Below are 17,958 nucleotides of genomic sequence, written 5' to 3' on the forward strand. Positions count from 1 at the left end.
AGTGTATGTGGGACTTTCTGTATGTTACAGATGATAATGTGACATCAGGCTCTCTGGTATTTTGGCTCTTTCTCAATTTATTGCAACAAGAAACACCAACAGAAGATCAACAGCTCTACACAATGGACACTGATGCTATGCATTGGTGTACGTAAAAACATACTGAAATCAGAGGATTCAGTACTAAATGTCAGGGTTAATCCCTGGTCGTGGCTGCCCAATTCTATAAACTACAAGCCGAGGATATATGATTCCCAGGCCCTGCCCCCACCACAGCCTAGCCACAATTGTACTAGCTGGGGTTCCTGACCTATCTTCCCCCCCCCCCCACATACACACCACACCCTAATAAAATAAAAGAAATCTTACTCCATGTCATGCTTGTAAAGTATATTTGATGTGCTCTGCGTTCATTATTATGGAGTTTGACAGTGAGTCTGTGTGGCCACATGCATTTTGTCAGATGCTCACACACAGGAGAAAATTTATCAGACTTGCACAGCCAACTAGTTCTGCAGCAATACTGGGTTGATTGGAATGTGCAGTCTGCAAATGGAGCAAAGGCTGGTGTCAGAATGGCCACAAATTGTCCCTGTCAAACTTACAGTCCATTTCAGATGAACTCACCAACAGTCTATATAAGGCAAACACAGGAGTAAATAGGAAGTAGTTGTTGCCCAGAGATGAGATGAGTCTTCATGGGACCAGTCCAATGCAGTGCTGACAATTTAAGGATGTCACGCTGCTCCGTCCCGATGTTGCCGAGACGATTTCTCAGACAAACTCGAGTGCCAGAGTCCAACGGACAATCACAGGGGTACGAGCAGCATGGCGGTTTGTTGACATCAAGCCTTCTGCAGTGGACTTAGTTGCAATGCTGTCCTCATGCATACATGCACATGTACACCACAGAGCGAGGAAATCCTGATTCTGATGGCTGGCCCACGTTGATGCCGACTGAGAAATGTTGGGGGTTGTACAACACAGAATTTCAACAGCTGATGGAAGGAGGCTCTTATCAGTAATGGACACAACTGTCCCTTCAAGGAATGTCCTGCAAATAAATCAACAAATGTCGTGAACACGGTGAAACTGTCACAAAAATGGGCACATGCAACCAGATCAAGAGCAATCGTGCAAAACCTACGTGAAGTGCAGGGTTGCAGGAAAGACGCCGCTTGCTGTGGCGAATGACAAAGTCAAGCATCCTTTTGGCAAGGCAACCGTTGAAATTGTCCACTTTATTAGGCTGCAGACAAGTTTTAGTTCAGTCACGTCAGTCTTAATGCACTGTGTGTGTTTTAACTTTCAGTCCCGACATGCTGCCCGCCCTCTATATCCTCGACTTTCTAGCAGTCAAAATTAAATTTTCCCAAGCAGAAAATTCGGATTTACTTGATTTTATCTCACTACAAAAATATGTATCTGGGTTTCCATCTCAATAATTATATAAATAAACTAGCCAGGAAGAAAAAAATGACAGCAAGCAGAAACTAGAATGTTTCGAATGACTCAACCTTTTCCATAGTGTATGGTGGTTCACTTACCGGTAAACCTTTACTCCACTGTGCTTGTTTTTTCTGCTCTTGTCAATAAAAACCTGGAATTCAAAAGTACAGAGTGCAAATTATTTTGTGTTCTGTTATATTTTGCTTCAATTTAATCTCAATGTGCCGAAAAAGCAGCAAAAACATCTTTTTAAATCCCCATCAAAACAAAATGGCCGCCACCATTCTCTGGATCTATAGGGTGCACCACTACAAATAAATTCCCATAGACAGCAGTGATAAATCCCCATACTTCACAAATCTTTTAAAAATACTCACAACTCTCACAGGTGTTCAGGCTGCACAGAAAAATGATGTTCCACATGTCCTCTTTCATTTTCCTTTCAATTTTCGGGGGGTTGACCAATGAATTTTGAGAATTTTCACCAGAAGGAGACTACCCCTAAAATGAAGAAAATGCCCCTGTCCAGAAAAGTAGCCATTTTGAAAAACCATCACTCTGCAAAATGGCTCAAATAGTGCCACCTTCGGATCAGATTGCATCCAAATTGCTCAGAATTGGAAGCCCTGAGTCCGGCCCAGAGGTCCAGTCTCTTATTTCTTGAATTCCTCAGTTCCATGTCTCTCAGGACCCTCTAATATAGAATATTTTGAGTGTATAACTTTTATTAATGAGCTCGGCGGACATATTTCTGGCCTAATTACCAGGGTGCACCCTATAATAGCGGGCAACTTTCACATTGTGACACAACAGCACTCTTAAGAGAATCAGAATATATCCCAAGTCATTATGTAAAAAAAAAATTGAAAAATATTGCCCCTGGGAGAAACCGCAGGGGTAAACGCATAAGGGTATGGCTATGCCATTTTGCACGATTTGAATAGGAAAACTGCATGCCTGTGTGCATGCCTTGTGCATCTTGAGGGTGCTTATTTCTTTTCTTCCCTCACCAAATCTAGACAAAATTTCCCTCTTTAACACAAACATTCCATTTTGCGGTCAATCTGGGCTCATTGTGTTGTGGATATGCCCACTTTGGGGGCGGATCCTGTGTGGAAAGGGGGAGGGTTCTAATTATAAGTTTATCCGCACAGTTGGACTTTGGAAAGTGTATGTGGGACTTTCTGTATGTTACAGATGATAATGTGACATCAGGCTCTCTGGTATTTTGGCTCTTTCTCAATTTATTGCAACAAGAAACACCAACAGAAGATCAACAGCTCTACACAATGGACACTGATGCTATGCATTGGTGTACGTAAAAACATACTGAAATCAGAGGATTCAGTACTAAATGTCAGGGTTAATCCCTGGTCGTGGCTGCCCAATTCTATAAACTACAAGCCGAGGATATATGATTCCCAGGCCCTGCCCCCACCACAGCCTAGCCACAATTGTACTAGCTGGGTTACTGACCTATCTTCCCCCCCCCCCCCCACATACACACCACACCCTAATAAAATAAAAGAAATCTTACTCCATGTCATGCTTGTAAAGTATATTTGATGTGCTCTGCGTTCATTATTATGGAGTTTGACAGTGAGTCTGTGTGGCCACATGCATTTTGTCAGATGCTCACACACAGGAGAAAATTTATCAGACTTGCACAGCCAACTAGTTCTGCAGCAATACTGGGTTGATTGGAATGTGCAGTCTGCAAATGGAGCAAAGGCTGGTGTCAGAATGGCCACAAATTGTCCCTGTCAAACTTACAGTCCATTTCAGATGAACTCACCAACAGTCTATATAAGGCAAACACAGGAGTAAATAGGAAGTAGTTGTTGCCAGAGATGAGATGAGTCTTCATGGGACCAGTCCAATGCAGTGCTGACAATTTAAGGATGTCACGCTGCTCCGTCCCGATGTTGCCGAGACGATTTCTCAGACAAACTCGAGTGCCAGAGTCCAACGGACAATCACAGGGGTACGAGCAGCATGGCGGTTTGTTGACATCAAGCCTTCTGCAGTGGACTTAGTTGCAATGCTGTCCTCATGCATACATGCACATGTACACCACAGAGCGAGGAAATCCTGATTCTGATGGCTGGCCCACGTTGATGCCGACTGAGAAATGTTGGGGTTTGTACAACACAGAATTTCAACAGCTGATGGAAGGAGGCTCTTATCAGTAATGGACACAACTGTCCCTTCAAGGAATGTCCTGCAAATAAATCAACAAATGTCGTGAACACGGTGAAACTGTCACAAAAATGGGCACATGCAACCAGATCAAGAGCAATCGTGGCAAAACCTACGTGAAGTGCAGGGTTGCAGGAAAGACGCCGCTTGCTGTGGCGAATGACAAAGTCAAGCATCCTTTTGGCAAGGCAACCGTTGAAATTGTCCACTTTATTAGGCTGCAGACAAGTTTTAGTTCAGTCACGTCAGTCTTAATGCACTGTGTGTGTTTTAACTTTCAGTCCCGACATGCTGCCCGCCCTCTATATCCTCGACTTTCTAGCAGTCAAAATTAAATTTTCCCAAGCAGAAAATTCGGATTTACTTGATTTTATCTCACTACAAAAATATGTATCTGGGTTTCCATCTCAATAATTATATAAATAAACTAGCCAGGAAGAAAAAAATGACAGCAAGCAGAAACTAGAATGTTTCGAATGACTCAACCTTTTCCATAGTGTATGGTGGTTCACTTACCGGTAAACCTTTACTCCACTGTGCTTGTTTTTTCTGCTCTTGTCAATAAAAACCTGGAATTCAAAAGTACAGAGTGCAAATTATTTTGTGTTCTGTTATATTTTGCTTCAATTTAATCTCAATGTGCCGAAAAAGCAGCAAAAACATCTTTTTAAATCCCCATCAAAACAAAATGGCCGCCACCATTCTCTGGATCTATAGGGTGCACCACTACAAATAAATTCCCATAGACAGCAGTGATAAATCCCCATACTTCACAAATCTTTTAAAAATACTCACAACTCTCACAGGTGTTCAGGCTGCACAGAAAAATGATGTTCCACATGTCCTCTTTCATTTTCCTTTCAATTTTCGGGGGGTTGACCAATGAATTTTTGAGAAATTTTCACCAGAAGCAGACCACCCCTAAAATGCAGAAAATGTCCCTGTCCAGAAAAGTAGCCATTTTGAAAAACCCTCCCTCAGCAAAATGGCTCAAATAGTGCCACTTTTAAACCCGATTGCATCCAAATTGCTCAGAATTGGAAGCCCTGAGTCCGGCCCAGAGGTCCAGTCTCTTATTTCTTGAATTCCTCAGTTCCATGTCTCTCAGGGACCCTCTAATATAGAATATTTTGAGTGTATAACTTTTATTAATGAGCTCGGCGGACATATTTCTGGCCTAATTACCAGGGTGCACCCTATAATAGCGGGCAACTTTCACATTGTGACACAACAGCACTCTTAAGAGAATCAGAATATATCCCAAGTCATTATGTAAAAAAAAAATTGAAAAATATTGCCCCTGGGAGAAACCGCAGGGGTAAACGCATAAGGGTATGGCTATGCCATTTTGCACGATTTGAATAGGAAAACTGCATGCCTGTGTGCATGCCTTGTGCATCTTGAGGGTGCTTATTTCTTTTCTTCCCTCACCAAATCTAGACAAAATTTCCCTCTTTAACACAAACATTCCATTTTGCGGTCAATCTGGGCTCATTGTGTTGTGGATATGCCCACTTTGGGGGCGGATCCTGTGTGGAAAGGGGGGAGGGTTCTAATTATAAGTTTATACGCACAGTTGGACTTTGGAAAGTGTATGTGGGACTTTCTGTATGTTACAGATGATAATGTGACATCAGGCTCTCTGGTATTTTGGCTCTTTCTCAATTTATTGCAACAAAAAACACCAACAGAAGATCAACAGCTCTACACAATGGACACTGATGCTATGCATTGGTGTACGTAAAAACATACTGAAATCAGAGGATTCAGTACTAAATGTCAGGGTTAATCCCTGGTCGTGGCTGCCCAATTCTATAAACTACAAGCCGAGGATATATGATTCCCAGGCCCTGCCCCCACCACAGCCTAGCCACAATTGTACTAGCTGGGTTACTGACCTATCTTCCCCCCCCCCCCCACATACACACCACACCCTAATAAAATAAAAGAAATCTTACTCCATGTCATGCTTGTAAAGTATATTTGATGTGCTCTGCGTTCATTATTATGGAGTTTGACAGTGAGTCTGTGTGGCCACATGCATTTTGTCAGATGCTCACACACAGGAGAAAATTTATCAGACTTGCACAGCCAACTAGTTCTGCAGCAATACTGGGTTGATTGGAATGTGCAGTCTGCAAATGGAGCAAAGGCTGGTGTCAGAATGGCCACAAATTGTCCCTGTCAAACTTACAGTCCATTTCAGATGAACTCACCAACAGTCTATATAAGGCAAACACAGGAGTAAATAGGAAGTAGTTGTTGCCAGAGATGAGATGAGTCTTCATGGGACCAGTCCAATGCAGTGCTGACAATTTAAGGATGTCACGCTGCTCCGTCCCGATGTTGCCGAGACGATTTCTCAGACAAACTCGAGTGCCAGAGTCCCAACGGACAATCACAGGGGTACGAGCAGCATGGCGGGTTTGTTGACATCAAGCCTTCTGCAGTGGACTTAGTTGCAATGCTGTCCTCATGCATACATGCACATGTACACCACAGAGCGAGGAAATCCTGATTCTGATGGCTGGCCCACGTTGATGCCGACTGAGAAATGTTGGGGTTTGTACAACACAGAATTTCAACAGCTGATGGAAGGAGGCTCTTATCAGTAATGGACACAACTGTCCCTTCAAGGAATGTCCTGCAAATAAATCAACAAATGTCGTGAACACGGTGAAACTGTCACAAAAAATGGGCACATGCAACCAGATCAAGAGCAATCGTGCAAAACCTACGTGAAGTGCAGGGTTGCAGGAAAGACGCCGCTTGCTGTGGCGAATGACAAAGTCAAGCATCCTTTTGGCAAGGCAACCGTTGAAATTGTCCACTTTATTAGGCTGCAGACAAGTTTTAGTTCAGTCACGTCAGTCTTAATGCACTGTGTGTGTTTTAACTTTCAGTCCCGACATGCTGCCCGCCCTCTATATCCTCGACTTTCTAGCAGTCAAAATTAAATTTTCCCAAGCAGAAAATTCGGATTTACTTGATTTTATCTCACTACAAAAATATGTATCTGGGTTTCCATCTCAATAATTATATAAATAAACTAGCCAGGAAGAAAAAAATGACAGCAAGCAGAAACTAGAATGTTTCGAATGACTCAACCTTTTCCATAGTGTATGGTGGTTCACTTACCGGTAAACCTTTACTCCACTGTGCTTGTTTTTTCTGCTCTTGTCAATAAAAACCTGGAATTCAAAAGTACAGAGTGCAAATTATTTTGTGTTCTGTTATATTTTGCTTCAATTTAATCTCAATGTGCCGAAAAAGCAGCAAAAACATCTTTTTAAATCCCCATCAAAACAAAATGGCCGCCACCATTCTCTGGATCTATAGGGTGCACCACTACAAATAAATTCCCATAGACAGCAGTGATAAATCCCCATACTTCACAAATCTTTTAAAAATACTCACAACTCTCACAGGTGTTCAGGCTGCACAGAAAAATGATGTTCCACATGTCCTCTTTCATTTTCCTTTCAATTTTCGGGGGGTTGACCAATGAATTTTTGAGAAATTTTCACCAGAAGCAGACCACCCCTAAAATGCAGAAAATGTCCCTGTCCAGAAAAGTAGCCATTTTGAAAAACCCTCCCTCAGCAAAATGGCTCAAATAGTGCCACTTTTAAACCCGATTGCATCCAAATTGCTCAGAATTGGAAGCCCTGAGTCCGGCCCAGAGGTCCAGTCTCTTATTTCTTGAATTCCTCAGTTCCATGTCTCTCAGGACCCTCTAATATAGAATATTTTGAGTGTATAACTTTTATTAATGAGCTCGGCGGACATATTTCTGGCCTAATTACCAGGGTGCACCCTATAATAGCGGGCAACTTTCACATTGTGACACAACAGCACTCTTAAGAGAATCAGAATATATCCCAAGTCATTATGTAAAAAAAAAATTGAAAATATTGCCCCTGGGAGAAACCGCAGGGGTAAACGCATAAGGGTATGGCTATGCCATTTTGCACGATTTGAATAGGAAAACTGCATGCCTGTGTGCATGCCTTGTGCATCTTGAGGGTGCTTATTTCTTTTCTTCCCTCACCAAATCTAGACAAAATTTCCCTCTTTAACACAAACATTCCATTTTGCGGTCAATCTGGGCTCATTGTGTTGTGGATATGCCCACTTTGGGGGCGGATCCTGTGTGGAAAGGGGGAGGGTTCTAATTATAAGTTTATCCGCACAGTTGGACTTTGGAAAGTGTATGTGGGACTTTCTGTATGTTACAGATGATAATGTGACATCAGGCTCTCTGGTATTTTGGCTCTTTCTCAATTTATTGCAACAAGAAACACCAACAGAAGATCAACAGCTCTACACAATGGACACTGATGCTATGCATTGGTGTACGTAAAAACATACTGAAATCAGAGGATTCAGTACTAAATGTCAGGGTTAATCCCTGGTCGTGGCTGCCCAATTCTATAAACTACAAGCCGAGGATATATGATTCCCCGGCCCTGCCCCCCCCACAGCCTCGCCCCAATTGTCCTAGCTGGGTTACTGACCTATCTTCCCCCCCCCCCCCCCCACATACACACCACACCCTAATAAAATAAAAGAAATCTTACTCCATGTCATGCTTGTAAAGTATATTTGATGTGCTCTGCGTTCATTATTATGGAGTTTGACAGTGAGTCTGTGTGGCCACATGCATTTTGTCAGATGCTCACACACAGGAGAAAATTTATCAGACTTGCACAGCCAACTAGTTCTGCAGCAATACTGGGTTGATTGGAATGTGCAGTCTGCAAATGGAGCAAAGGCTGGTGTCAGAATGGCCACAAATTGTCCCTGTCAAACTTACAGTCCATTTCAGATGAACTCACCAACAGTCTATATAAGGCAAACACAGGAGTAAATAGGAAGTAGTTGTTGCCAGAGATGAGATGAGTCTTCATGGGACCAGTCCAATGCAGTGCTGACAATTTAAGGATGTCACGCTGCTCCGTCCCGATGTTGCCGAGACGATTTCTCAGACAAACTCGAGTGCCAGAGTCCAACGGACAATCACAGGGGTACGAGCAGCATGGCGGTTTGTTGACATCAAGCCTTCTGCAGTGGACTTAGTTGCAATGCTGTCCTCATGCATACATGCACATGTACACCACAGAGCGAGGAAATCCTGATTCTGATGGCTGGCCCACGTTGATGCCGACTGAGAAATGTTGGGGTTTGTACAACACAGAATTTCAACAGCTGATGGAAGGAGGCTCTTATCAGTAATGGACACAACTGTCCCCTTCAAGGAATGTCCTGCAAATAAATCAACAAATGTCGTGAACACGGTGAAACTGTCACAAAAATGGGCACATGCAACCAGATCAAGAGCAATCGTGCAAAACCTACGTGAAGTGCAGGGTTGCAGGAAAGACGCCGCTTGCTGTGGCGAATGACAAAGTCAAGCATCCTTTTGGCAAGGCAACCGTTGAAATTGTCCACTTTATTAGGCTGCAGACAAGTTTTAGTTCAGTCACGTCAGTCTTAATGCACTGTGTGTGTTTTAACTTTCAGTCCCGACATGCTGCATGCCCGCCCTCTATATCCTCGACTTTATCAGCAGTCAGAATTAAATTTTCCCAAGCAGAAAATTCGGATTTACTTGATTTTATCTCACTACAAAAATATGTATCTGGGTTTCCATCTCAATAATTATATAAATAAACTAGCCAGGAAGAAAAAAATGACAGCAAGCAGAAACTAGAATGTTTCGAATGACTCAACCTTTTCCATAGTGTATGGTGGTTCACTTACCGGTAAACCTTTACTCCACTGTGCTTGTTTTTTCTGCTCTTGTCAATAAAAACCTGGAATTCAAAAGTACAGAGTGCAAATTATTTTGTGTTCTGTTATATTTTGCTTCAATTTAATCTCAATGTGCCGAAAAAGCAGCAAAAAACATCTTTTTAAATCCCCATCAAAACAAAATGGCCGCCACCATTCTCTGGATCTATAGGGTGCACCACTACAAATAAATTCCCATAGACAGCAGTGATAAATCCCCATACTTCACAAATCTTTTAAAAATACTCACAACTCTCACAGGTGTTCAGGCTGCACAGAAAAATGATGTTCCACATGTCCTCTTTCATTTTCCTTTCAATTTTCGGGGGGTTGACCAATGAATTTTTGAGAAATTTTCACCAGAAGCAGACCACCCCTAAAATGCAGAAAATGTCCCTGTCCAGAAAAGTAGCCATTTTGAAAAACCCTCCCTCAGCAAAATGGCTCAAATAGTGCCACTTTTAAACCCGATTGGCATCCAAATTGCTCAGAATTGGAAGCCCTGAGTCCGGCCCAGAGGTCCAGTCTCTTATTTCTTGAATTCCTCAGTTCCATGTCTCTCAGGACCCTCTAATATAGAATATTTTGAGTGTATAACTTTTATTAATGAGCTCGGCGGACATATTTCTGGCCTAATTACCAGGGTGCACCCTATAATAGCGGGCAACTTTCACATTGTGACACAACAGCACTCTTAAGAGAATCAGAATATATCCCAAGTCATTATGTAAAAAAAAAATTGAAAAATATTGCCCCTGGGAGAAACCGCAGGGGTAAACGCATAAGGGTATGGCTATGCCATTTTGCACGATTTGAATAGGAAAACTGCATGCCTGTGTGCATGCCTTGTGCATCTTGAGGGTGCTTATTTCTTTTCTTCCCTCACCAAATCTAGACAAAATTTCCCTCTTTAACACAAACATTCCATTTTGCGGTCAATCTGGGCTCATTGTGTTGTGGATATGCCCACTTTGGGGGCGGATCCTGTGTGGAAAGGGGGAGGGTTCTAATTATAAGTTTATCCGCACAGTTGGACTTTGGAAAGTGTATGTGGGACTTTCTGTATGTTACAGATGATAATGTGACATCAGGCTCTCTGGTATTTTGGCTCTTTCTCAATTTATTGCAACAAGAAACACCAACAGAAGATCAACAGCTCTACACAATGGACACTGATGCTATGCATTGGTGTACGTAAAAACATACTGAAATCAGAGGATTCAGTACTAAATGTCAGGGTTAATCCCTGGTCGTGGCTGCCCAATTCTATAAACTACAAGCCGAGGATATATGATTCCCAGGCCCTGCCCCCACCACAGCCTAGCCACAATTGTACTAGCTGGGTTACTGACCTATCTTCCCCCCCCCCCCCCCACATACACACCACACCCTAATAAAATAAAAGAAATCTTACTCCATGTCATGCTTGTAAAGTATATTTGATGTGCTCTGCGTTCATTATTATGGAGTTTGACAGTGAGTCTGTGTGGCCACATGCATTTTGTCAGATGCTCACACACAGGAGAAAATTTATCAGACTTGCACAGCCAACTAGTTCTGCAGCAATACTGGGTTGATTGGAATGTGCAGTCTGCAAATGGAGCAAAGGCTGGTGTCAGAATGGCCACAAATTGTCCCTGTCAAACTTGTCAAACTTACAGTCCATTTCAGATGAACTCACCAACAGTCTATATAAGGCAAACACAGGAGTAAATAGGAAGTAGTTGTTGCCAGAGATGAGATGAGTCTTCATGGGACCAGTCCAATGCAGTGCTGACAATTTAAGGATGTCACGCTGCTCCGTCCCGATGTTGCCGAGACGATTTCTCAGACAAACTCGAGTGCCAGAGTCCAACGGACAATCACAGGGGTACGAGCAGCATGGCGGTTTGTTGACATCAAGCCTTCTGCAGTGGACTTAGTTGCAATGCTGTCCTCATGCATACATGCACATGTACACCACAGAGCGAGGAAATCCTGATTCTGATGGCTGGCCCACGTTGATGCCGACTGAGAAATGTTGGGGTTTGTACAACACAGAATTTCAACAGCTGATGGAAGGAGGCTCTTATCAGTAATGGACACAACTGTCCCTTCAAGGAATGTCCTGCAAATAAATCAACAAATGTCGTGAACACGGTGAAACTGTCACAAAAATGGGCACATGCAACCAGATCAAGAGCAATCGTGCAAAACCTACGTGAAGTGCAGGGTTGCAGGAAAGACGCCGCTTGCTGTGGCGAATGACAAAGTCAAGCATCCTTTTGGCAAGGCAACCGTTGAAATTGTCCACTTTATTAGGCTGCAGACAAGTTTTAGTTCAGTCACGTCAGTCTTAATGCACTGTGTGTGTTTTAACTTTCAGTCCCGACATGCTGCCCGCCCTCTATATCCTCGACTTTCTAGCAGTCAAAATTAAATTTTCCCAAGCAGAAAATTCGGATTTACTTGATTTTATCTCACTACAAAAATATGTATCTGGGTTTCCATCTCAATAATTATATAAATAAACTAGCCAGGAAGAAAAAAATGACAGCAAGCAGAAACTAGAATGTTTCGAATGACTCAACCTTTTCCATAGTGTATGGTGGTTCACTTACCGGTAAACCTTTACTCCACTGTGCTTGTTTTTTCTGCTCTTGTCAATAAAAACCTGGAATTCAAAAGTACAGAGTGCAAATTATTTTGTGTTCTGTTATATTTTGCTTCAATTTAATCTCAATGTGCCGAAAAAGCAGCAAAAACATCTTTTTAAATCCCCATCAAAACAAAATGGCCGCCACCATTCTCTGGATCTATAGGGTGCACCACTACAAATAAATTCCCATAGACAGCAGTGATAAATCCCCATACTTCACAAATCTTTTAAAAATACTCACAACTCTCACAGGTGTTCAGGCTGCACAGAAAAATGATGTTCCACATGTCCTCTTTCATTTTCCTTTCAATTTTCGGGGGGTTGACCAATGAATTTTTGAGAAATTTTCACCAGAAGCAGACCACCCCTAAAATGCAGAAAATGTCCCTGTCCAGAAAAGTAGCCATTTTGAAAAACCCTCCCTCAGCAAAATGGCTCAAATAGTGCCACTTTTAAACCCGATTGCATCCAAATTGCTCAGAATTGGAAGCCCTGAGTCCGGCCCAGAGGTCCAGTCTCTTATTTCTTGAATTCCTCAGTTCCATGTCTCTCAGGACCCTCTAATATAGAATATTTTGAGTGTATAACTTTTATTAATGAGCTCGGCGGACATATTTCTGGCCTAATTACCAGGGTGCACCCTATAATAGCGGGCAACTTTCACATTGTGACACAACAGCACTCTTAAGAGAATCAGAATATATCCCAAGTCATTATGTAAAAAAAAAATTGAAAAATATTGCCCCTGGGAGAAACCGCAGGGGTAAACGCATAAGGGTATGGCTATGCCATTTTGCACGATTTGAATAGGAAAACTGCATGCCTGTGTGCATGCCTTGTGCATCTTGAGGGTGCTTATTTCTTTTCTTCCCTCACCAAATCTAGACAAAATTTCCCTCTTTAACACAAACATTCCATTTTGCGGTCAATCTGGGCTCATTGTGTTGTGGATATGCCCACTTTGGGGGCGGATCCTGTGTGGAAAGGGGGAGGGTTCTAATTATAAGTTTATCCGCACAGTTGGACTTTGGAAAGTGTATGTGGGACTTTCTGTATGTTACAGATGATAATGTGACATCAGGCTCTCTGGTATTTTGGCTCTTTCTCAATTTATTGCAACAAGAAACACCAACAGAAGATCAACAGCTCTACACAATGGACACTGATGCTATGCATTGGTGTACGTAAAAACATACTGAAATCAGAGGATTCAGTACTAAATGTCAGGGTTAATCCCTGGTCGTGGCTGCCCAATTCTATAAACTACAAGCCGAGGATATATGATTCCCAGGCCCTGCCCCCACCACAGCCTAGCCACAATTGTACTAGCTGGGTTACTGACCTATCTTCCCCCCCCCCCCCACATACACACCACACCCTAATAAAATAAAAGAAATCTTACTCCATGTCATGCTTGTAAAGTATATTTGATGTGCTCTGCGTTCATTATTATGGAGTTTGACAGTGAGTCTGTGTGGCCACATGCATTTTGTCAGATGCTCACACACAGGAGAAAATTTATCAGACTTGCACAGCCAACTAGTTCTGCAGCAATACTGGGTTGATTGGAATGTGCAGTCTGCAAATGGAGCAAAGGCTGGTGTCAGAATGGCCACAAATTGTCCCTGTCAAACTTACAGTCCATTTCAGATGAACTCACCAACAGTCTATATAAGGCAAACACAGGAGTAAATAGGAAGTAGTTGTTGCCAGAGATGAGATGAGTCTTCATGGGACCAGTCCAATGCAGTGCTGACAATTTAAGGATGTCACGCTGCTCCGTCCCGATGTTGCCGAGACGATTTCTCAGACAAACTCGAGTGCCAGAGTCCAACGGACAATCACAGGGGTACGAGCAGCATGGCGGTTTGTTGACATCAAGCCTTCTGCAGTGGACTTAGTTGCAATGCTGTCCTCATGCATACATGCACATGTACACCACAGAGCGAGGAAATCCTGATTCTGATGGCTGGCCCACGTTGATGCCGACTGAGAAATGTTGGGGTTTGTACAACACAGAATTTCAACAGCTGATGGAAGGAGGCTCTTATCAGTAATGGACACAACTGTCCCTTCAAGGAATGTCCTGCAAATAAATCAACAAATGTCGTGAACACGGTGAAACTGTCACAAAAATGGGCACATGCAACCAGATCAAGAGCAATCGTGCAAAACCTACGTGAAGTGCAGGGTTGCAGGAAAGACGCCGCTTGCTGTGGCGAATGACAAAGTCAAGCATCCTTTTGGCAAGGCAACCGTTGAAATTGTCCACTTTATTAGGCTGCAGACAAGTTTTAGTTCAGTCACGTCAGTCTTAATGCACTGTGTGTGTTTTAACTTTCAGTCCCGACATGCTGCCCGCCCTCTATATCCTCGACTTTCTAGCAGTCAAAATTAAATTTTCCCAAGCAGAAAATTCGGATTTACTTGATTTTATCTCACTACAAAAATATGTATCTGGGTTTCCATCTCAATAATTATATAAATAAACTAGCCAGGAAGAAAAAAATGACAGCAAGCAGAAACTAGAATGTTTCGAATGACTCAACCTTTTCCATAGTGTATGGTGGTTCACTTACCGGTAAACCTTTACTCCACTGTGCTTGTTTTTTCTGCTCTTGTCAATAAAAACCTGGAATTCAAAAGTACAGAGTGCAAATTATTTTGTGTTCTGTTATATTTTGCTTCAATTTAATCTCAATGTGCCGAAAAAGCAGCAAAAACATCTTTTTAAATCCCCATCAAAACAAAATGGCCGCCACCATTCTCTGGATCTATAGGGTGCACCACTACAAATAAATTCCCATAGACAGCAGTGATAAATCCCCATACTTCACAAATCTTTTAAAAATACTCACAACTCTCACAGGTGTTCAGGCTGCACAGAAAAATGATGTTCCACATGTCCTCTTTCATTTTCCTTTCAATTTTCGGGGGGTTGACCAATGAATTTTTGAGAAATTTTCACCAGAAGCAGACCACCCCTAAAATGCAGAAAATGTCCCTGTCCAGAAAAGTAGCCATTTTGAAAAACCCTCCCTCAGCAAAATGGCTCAAATAGTGCCACTTTTAAACCCGATTGCATCCAAATTGCTCAGAATTGGAAGCCCTGAGTCCGGCCCAGAGGTCCAGTCTCTTATTTCTTGAATTCCTCAGTTCCATGTCTCTCAGGACCCTCTAATATAGAATATTTTGAGTGTATAACTTTTATTAATGAGCTCGGCGGACATATTTCTGGCCTAATTACCAGGGTGCACCCTATAATAGCGGGCAACTTTCACATTGTGACACAACAGCACTCTTAAGAGAATCAGAATATATCCCAAGTCATTATGTAAAAAAAAAATTGAAAAATATTGCCCCTGGGAGAAACCGCAGGGGTAAACGCATAAGGGTATGGCTATGCCATTTTGCACGATTTGAATAGGAAAACTGCATGCCTGTGTGCATGCCTTGTGCATCTTGAGGGTGCTTATTTCTTTTCTTCCCTCACCAAATCTAGACAAAATTTCCCTCTTTAACACAAACATTCCATTTTGCGGTCAATCTGGGCTCATTGTGTTGTGGATATGCCCACTTTGGGGGCGGATCCTGTGTGGAAAGGGGGAGGGTTCTAATTATAAGTTTATCCGCACAGTTGGACTTTGGAAAGTGTATGTGGGACTTTCTGTATGTTACAGATGATAATGTGACATCAGGCTCTCTGGTATTTTGGCTCTTTCTCAATTTATTGCAACAAGAAACACCAACAGAAGATCAACAGCTCTACACAATGGACACTGATGCTATGCATTGGTGTACGTAAAAACATACTGAAATCAGAGGATTCAGTACTAAATGTCAGGGTTAATCCCTGGTCGTGGCTGCCCAATTCTATAAACTACAAGCCGAGGATATATGATTCCCAGGCCCTGCCCCCACCACAGCCTAGCCACAATTGTACTAGCTGGGTTACTGACCTATCTTCCCCCCCCCCCCCACATACACACCACACCCTAATAAAATAAAAGAAATCTTACTCCATGTCATGCTTGTAAAGTATATTTGATGTGCTCTGCGTTCATTATTATGGAGTTTGACAGTGAGTCTGTGTGGCCACATGCATTTTGTCAGATGCTCACACACAGGAGAAAATTTATCAGACTTGCACAGCCAACTAGTTCTGCAGCAATACTGGGTTGATTGGAATGTGCAGTCTGCAAATGGAGCAAAGGCTGGTGTCAGAATGGCCACAAATTGTCCCTGTCAAACTTACAGTCCATTTCAGATGAACTCACCAACAGTCTATATAAGGCAAACACAGGAGTAAATAGGAAGTAGTTGTTGCCAGAGATGAGATGAGTCTTCATGGGACCAGTCCAATGCAGTGCTGACAATTTAAGGATGTCACGCTGCTCCGTCCCGATGTTGCCGAGACGATTTCTCAGACAAACTCGAGTGCCAGAGTCCAACGGACAATCACAGGGGTACGAGCAGCATGGCGGTTTGTTGACATCAAGCCTTCTGCAGTGGACTTAGTTGCAATGCTGTCCTCATGCATACATGCACATGTACACCACAGAGCGAGGAAATCCTGATTCTGATGGCTGGCCCACGTTGATGCCGACTGAGAAATGTTGGGGTTTGTACAACACAGAATTTCAACAGCTGATGGAAGGAGGCTCTTATCAGTAATGGACACAACTGTCCCTTCAAGGAATGTCCTGCAAATAAATCAACAAATGTCGTGAACACGGTGAAACTGTCACAAAAATGGGCACATGCAACCAGATCAAGAGCAATCGTGCAAAACCTACGTGAAGTGCAGGGTTGCAGGAAAGACGCCGCTTGCTGTGGCGAATGACAAAGTCAAGCATCCTTTTGGCAAGGCAACCGTTGAAATTGTCCACTTTATTAGGCTGCAGACAAGTTTTAGTTCAGTCACGTCAGTCTTAATGCACTGTGTGTGTTTTAACTTTCAGTCCCGACATGCTGCCCGCCCTCTATATCCTCGACTTTCTAGCAGTCAAAATTAAATTTTCCCAAGCAGAAAATTCGGATTTACTTGATTTTATCTCACTACAAAAATATGTATCTGGGTTTCCATCTCAATAATTATATAAATAAACTAGCCAGGAAGAAAAAAATGACAGCAAGCAGAAACTAGAATGTTTCGAATGACTCAACCTTTTCCATAGTGTATGGTGGTTCACTTACCGGTAAACCTTTACTCCACTGTGCTTGTTTTTTCTGCTCTTGTCAATAAAAACCTGGAATTCAAAAGTACAGAGTGCAAATTATTTTGTGTTCTGTTATATTTTGCTTCAATTTAATCTCAATGTGCCGAAAAAGCAGCAAAAACATCTTTTTAAATCCCCATCAAAACAAAATGGCCGCCACCATTCTCTGGATCTATAGGGTGCACCACTACAAATAAATTCCCATAGACAGCAGTGATAAATCCCCATACTTCACAAATCTTTTAAAAATACTCACAACTCTCACAGGTGTTCAGGCTGCACAGAAAAATGATGTTCCACATGTCCTCTTTCATTTTCCTTTCAATTTTCGGGGGGTTGACCAATGAATTTTTGAGAAATTTTCACCAGAAGCAGACCACCCCTAAAATGCAGAAAATGTCCCTGTCCAGAAAAGTAGCCATTTTGAAAAACCCTCCCTCAGCAAAATGGCTCAAATAGTGCCACTTTTAAACCCGATTGCATCCAAATTGCTCAGAATTGGAAGCCCTGAGTCCGGCCCAGAGGTCCAGTCTCTTATTTCTTGAATTCCTCAGTTCCATGTCTCTCAGGACCCTCTAATATAGAATATTTTGAGTGTATAACTTTTATTAATGAGCTCGGCGGACATATTTCTGGCCTAATTACCAGGGTGCACCCATA

General features: G+C 42.5%; 2 protein-coding genes across 20 annotated transcripts; both read right to left on the reverse strand.

Annotated features, from left to right (window-relative positions):
- Positions 1-682: 682 nt before the first annotated feature.
- Positions 683-8,893, reverse strand: LOC147795217 (uncharacterized). Of its 8 annotated transcripts, none has more exons than XR_015424068.1 (7): positions 6,787-8,104; positions 5,865-6,292; positions 4,165-4,217; positions 3,765-3,866; positions 3,245-3,670; positions 1,548-1,600; positions 683-1,054 (listed from the first exon to the last, which is right to left on the reverse strand). XR_015424068.1 is itself a non-coding variant. In XM_087132208.1 (7 exons), exons 4-7 carry the CDS (start codon positions 5,934-5,936, stop codon positions 3,391-3,393), a joined length of 507 nt encoding a protein of 168 aa, XP_086988334.1. In that variant the 5' UTR covers positions 5,937-6,292; positions 6,387-6,488; positions 6,787-6,839; positions 7,066-8,104; the 3' UTR covers positions 2,674-3,390. The 8 variants fall into 8 exon arrangements, 5 of the variants coding, with proteins under 5 accessions (XP_086988334.1, XP_086988333.1, XP_086988335.1 ...); XR_015424067.1 differs by lacking the exons at positions 683-1,054; positions 1,548-1,600 and adding exons at positions 6,387-6,488; positions 8,487-8,893 and having other exon boundaries at positions 2,674-3,670; positions 6,787-6,839; XM_087132208.1 differs by lacking the exons at positions 683-1,054; positions 1,548-1,600 and adding an exon at positions 6,387-6,488 and having other exon boundaries at positions 2,674-3,670; positions 6,787-6,839; positions 7,066-8,104.
- A 3-nt stretch (positions 8,894-8,896) lies between these two features.
- On the reverse strand, positions 8,897-17,958 carry LOC147795218 (uncharacterized). 12 transcript variants are annotated; one of them, XR_015424062.1, is made up of 10 exons: positions 17,276-17,958; positions 14,938-16,782; positions 14,659-14,711; positions 14,259-14,360; positions 13,740-14,165; positions 12,042-12,094; positions 11,642-11,743; positions 11,123-11,548; positions 9,412-9,464; positions 8,920-9,108 (listed from the first exon to the last, which is right to left on the reverse strand). XR_015424062.1 is itself a non-coding variant. In XM_087132203.1 (6 exons), exons 3-6 carry the CDS (start codon positions 13,809-13,811, stop codon positions 11,269-11,271), a joined length of 507 nt encoding a protein of 168 aa, XP_086988329.1. In that variant the 5' UTR covers positions 13,812-14,165; positions 14,659-16,782; positions 17,276-17,958; the 3' UTR covers positions 11,095-11,268. The 12 variants fall into 12 exon arrangements, 2 of the variants coding, with proteins under 2 accessions (XP_086988329.1, XP_086988328.1); XR_015424057.1 differs by lacking the exon at positions 14,259-14,360 and adding an exon at positions 8,897-8,913 and having other exon boundaries at positions 9,007-9,108; positions 14,659-16,782; XR_015424061.1 differs by lacking the exon at positions 14,259-14,360 and having other exon boundaries at positions 14,659-16,782; positions 17,276-17,328; positions 17,555-17,958.

The sequence above is a fragment of the Acanthaster planci genome, unplaced genomic scaffold (assembly GCF_054643075.1).
Source record: "Acanthaster planci isolate LZ-2023a unplaced genomic scaffold, COTS_SCS Contig123, whole genome shotgun sequence".
NCBI classification, from domain to species: domain Eukaryota; kingdom Metazoa; phylum Echinodermata; class Asteroidea; order Valvatida; family Acanthasteridae; genus Acanthaster; species Acanthaster planci.